Source organism: Mizuhopecten yessoensis, unplaced genomic scaffold (genome assembly GCF_002113885.1).
Source record: "Mizuhopecten yessoensis strain PY_sf001 unplaced genomic scaffold, ASM211388v2 scaffold1471, whole genome shotgun sequence".
In the NCBI taxonomy this organism is placed as follows: domain Eukaryota; kingdom Metazoa; phylum Mollusca; class Bivalvia; order Pectinida; family Pectinidae; genus Mizuhopecten; species Mizuhopecten yessoensis.
Window position 1 is genome coordinate 905,481 of NW_018404063.1, and position 4,554 is coordinate 910,034.

Genomic DNA, 4,554 nt, shown 5'->3' on the forward strand with positions numbered 1-4,554 from the left:
AACACAAGAAAAACTGTAAACAGAAATATGACATGCCTTGTAACTTGAACAATATGAACTGGTTCAACTTCAACTGGATTACCAAAAGAAGATTCATCATCCTATGAAGTCCTTCAGGCCTATGTACTACTCCTGCAAGTTTCTCGAAATCACTTTGACTGTTCAGCATTGCTAACTGAGCCCAGTATGCTCGCTCGTTTGTGAGCACATCACCACCAAACACTTTCTTTTTTATTACAGAATTTTCAGCATCATGTGGAATATACCTGTCATGAATATTCTCCAAAATACTTATCATGTCCTCTGTTTTGTTCTCGCTTTTGTCTAACAAATCTAATATAGCAAAATCAGATTTTTGGGATGTTTCCTTTAGGAATGGATGTTGAAGATACTTTGGCACACAACATTCATATTTCTTTAGACAATTAACATACTTAACTAGAACTCTCATAATATGAAATATAAATCTCTCCTCCAATGAATGACATTCTTCCAGACTTGGAATAAACTTGGAATTTTCTAACAGGCTGATGTCAGCTGTAGGAGCAATGTCTGCAAGATCAGGATTCAAAACTCTTTTTTCAACCCCAACCAGTAAAAACCAGTGCCAACTTTGTCGGCGTTTATCTTTTGTCATTTTTGATGGACTCCTACTAATGTCAACATTATCACCTATAATATCGCATGACTTGTTCCTTTTCATCGTCTCATCTTGTGGTTTCTCTCCTCTGTCAGTCTGAGATGCAGGTTCTACATCAAGAGAAAATAGAAAAAAAATATCACTGAACTGAGTTGATCATAAATGTATTATATAAAACAAAGGGTAAAGGATATAACAAAAGAATAAGAAAATCATCAATAGCAATGGTCTAGTCAGATAAAGATAATCTTGTAATAGAGGAAATGAGCATGTCTGAAAATATACCAACCCAATTCCAACCTCAATTTAACTATCGAGCAATGACCTTTATATTCATTTTTTTATATCATTGCTCAAAGCAAACATATCTCAAAGGTTTAAACTAAAATCTGTCAAGAAAATAGCTTCTGGAGTGATGACAGATCAGTGTTACAGACAGAATGACTAAAAAAATGGAGACAGAATCATTAAACCTAAGGTATATAAATAAATATGGGAAAAGTTATCAACTAAAATAGAACTAATAAAGGATTTCAAGACTGGAATGACATGCAACACTTTTCCTAATTCAGTTACAAACAACTTGACAAGGTGTTCAATACTAAACTCTCCTTTGGTTTGCAAAGTTCAGTTACAAAATCTTGATGATAAAGTCCTGTACAAATACATAACTTGGTCAAAACCCTAACAGGGACTATCAAAAAGTCACTAATTTATTGCTTTTTCAATAAGTAAGGATGTCTCAAGTAAATTTATATACATGTATTAATTTATACAATTATAGAAAAGCAGAATATTTTAAGTATTTACAACTAAAAATTAATAAGGCAGGTTCACTTAAAACATTGAACTGTACAGCTAAATAACTATATACCCATATTTTTGCTTTCTAAGGCATTTTTCTCCTTAATCAACAAATCTTCAATATGTTTTCTTTGGTGTTCCTGTAGCTCTTTTTTCATTTTGGACACTGCTGATGTGGACACACATACACCCAATCTGTTGAGCACTGCAATACACTAAGAGTTAACAAAATTTACAAGTCACAAAAAATATAAAACTTTTTGAATTGGCATTATATTTTTGTTATGAAGGGCTAATGAATTATATATATTTTTTTACAAATGACTATAACAAAACATGCAACCCGAACTTGAATATGAAAATAGTCCTTACTATTAATATTAGTTTTAAAACTCAGTATCAAGAAGCGCATGCAGTACAAAGCATCATATAATCAGTATTTGTGTAAAATTATAATGTTTAAATGATATTTACTATTACATTTATTCACCATCAACTAACCTCATCAGTGGCACCACAGTGGTCCAAGATCTGTCCAATTACATGTTGGAATGCTGTCATGTGTGAATTCTGAAACTTTAGAATTATGGCTGCCACTACCCCAACAGATGAGCTCTTCACAAGGGATGAAATCAGGTCATGGAAAAATGGCGCCCATATCTTTAGTTCTGTGTTGATGTCTGTAAAAGAGAATGATGTTAGGCTTTTGTGGTCTATTCTCCGAAACAACGACATATTTAATGTGGATGTTAATTTTTTAATTTCATCCTTTATGTCGCGTAACACACATTTTCTAATTGGTTCTTGCAGTGCTGAATACACAGCTTTTGCTGCTCCTGGTTTACCATGCATTATACTTTTTACCATTCTGATGGATTCCTTTTCCCTCACAACTTTTGATCTTACTTTGTCTTTGATCCTGTATAACACCTGTAAAATAAACATTTTCAGATTAGTAAGAATACAGAAAAAAATCCACATAATAACATCTGTTTGAGAACATTGCACCATCAAATTTGAACAAGAATGCTAAACCTAAAATTGGTACAGGACAATTTTTACTAATAATGATTGATACTTTTATATAGAAATACATACAAGATGCTTTAGTATGAATAACAGTGCAATATTTAACCAGGGGATAAACACATATATACATATTATATCCTTAGTGTGCATGAAAATCAAAGTTGCCTTACATTTATAGGCATTCTGCAGAAACAAGTTGTCTTGAAGATTATAATATTATAATATAAGACAAAATTATAATGAAACAAAACAGAAATCATATGACATGCCGGTACATTTATTCTTAATTATCACTTTTTCATACCTTGATCTTTGATGGTGTAAATAGTTTAACTTTAACCCCACGATCTGCTGTAGCTGACTTTACAGGTAGAGGGAAAATGTCCGCAACAGTCATTTCGTCCGCTGCAGTAACACTTGAAGTTGTAGGTCTAGGTGTCCACAGAGCTTTTTTTGATTTTCTTGGTGTTGGGGTGTGTTGCAATGGCTTGGGACGTTTTGATCCTTTTGGTGTTTGTGTTTGTGGCAGACTTGACAAGTATTTTTGTCGAAGTTCGGAAATTAATTTGTGTTTTTCGATTTTTAATGTTTCAATTTTGTTTACCAAGTCTTAATCAATTTTGGACAGCTTATTTAACTTTGTAAAACAAAATCCACATACGTATCTGCTTTTTCCATCCTCTTGGTCAGCAATATACCCCAAGATATAACTTAACTGGTCAAAAACAGCGAACGCTGGTCCAAATATTACACGTCTTGACTTTGTTGGCAGTGTGTTGTGACACACACGACATGTTTCGATGGGCGCCGCCATCTTTTTTATTTACAATTGTAACGCGCGTTTTGATTGGTCGGCGAAACCTAGCCGCACCCAATCAAAATGTAGACGCGGGAACTTCGATTTCGCCGTGAGATCCGCCAAGGGTGAATAGGAGAGTATCGTATTGAACACCCTTTGCTCGCGAAGTTGACCATCTACCGTCACTTCGGAATCAAACCTTTTCACAAATACGTAGCAGTCGCACGCAGAGACTGCCTTATGTACCATTATTTTAGGTTTCATGGTGTTTATAAAACACTGGGAACCTCATCTTTATTATTTTGTAGCTGGTTTACATATTTGTGCAGTCTAGTTGTACATGTGGTGTCACAGTTCATGAATCACAGGTAGACACAAACACGAGTAGCAGGATCGGTAACCTGTTGGTTAGTTGTGTGGAGACCGACCACTGATAGCCGATATGTATGTGTATAGACAGGCTACATAATGCTTTGGGTAATTGTGCATGCTGATTGGAACATGACATGCAATTTTTGTACGTTAAAAGGTAGACGATAATCCAGCACGTGTACAATAACACGACTATTGGGTGTGCATTACCATGAATGGAAGATTGTAAATTTCTGTAATCATTAAATGAACAACAAATATACCTTGGAGTATCATTATGTATTTTGTTTGTATTTTTTGAAAAGTGTTTTGTTGGAAGAAAACCAGTCTATTCGCCAACCCCACCAAACTCACAAAATGTCCGTACGATCATTTCTGTATAAAGTGAAATATATAAGAATTGGATAGCATATTTGGTATTTCCGAATTTCCTTGTTTAATGTCTAGCTATGTCGCTGCTGTTCTGGATATTGTCGACAAAGTTGTCTCCCCTCCTCAACCCCTTACCGTTAATCTGGATCCGACTCTGCTTGTCAGCAACTCTCCTATCGGTGCTTATGCGCTAGAACAGGAGCAGTTATTGTTAATTAAATATAAAAAAATACACTAAACATATAGGGTCTTACAAGAGTTTCCATGTCATATGAGATTTATGAAACGAGTCTAACATTGTTTCATTTTAGCGAGCCTCTGTTCGTGACGAGTTTTATAAATCTCATACGACATGGAAAAGAACGTAAGATCCTTTTTATCATATAACTTTGATAGTGTATAGCTTGATTTGTTGTTTTCTCTTTGCTTTTTATCATGTTTGTAGCGGTGTTTTTCTGTTTGATAAAAGCGACGTTAAATAAAGTTTCTTGTATCTTGTATCTTCTTGTATCTAGCTGTGTGCCCCTGACGTATGTGT

The 4,554-nt window shown here is 34.6% G+C and overlaps 1 protein-coding gene across 3 annotated transcripts in view; it reads right to left on the reverse strand.

Moving 5' to 3' along the window:
- LOC110463019 overlaps nucleotides 1–3,135 on the reverse strand; it is a 5,655-nt gene extending 2,520 nt beyond the window's left edge. For 2 of the 3 annotated variants that reach the window (XM_021517355.1, XM_021517345.1), the window contains exons 1-4: nucleotides 2,778–3,135; nucleotides 1,946–2,374; nucleotides 1,515–1,659; nucleotides 83–750 (exon numbers count right to left, since the gene is read on the reverse strand). In XM_021517355.1, the coding sequence (XP_021373030.1) occupies nucleotides 83–750; nucleotides 1,515–1,659; nucleotides 1,946–2,374; nucleotides 2,778–2,870 (1,335 nt within the window). In that variant the 5' untranslated portion in view covers nucleotides 2,871–3,135. The remainder of the gene's footprint in view (nucleotides 1–82; nucleotides 751–1,514; nucleotides 1,660–1,945; nucleotides 2,375–2,777) is intronic. The other variant, XM_021517363.1, reaches the window with a different exon arrangement.
- Between the last annotated feature and the right edge of the window lie 1,419 nt (nucleotides 3,136–4,554).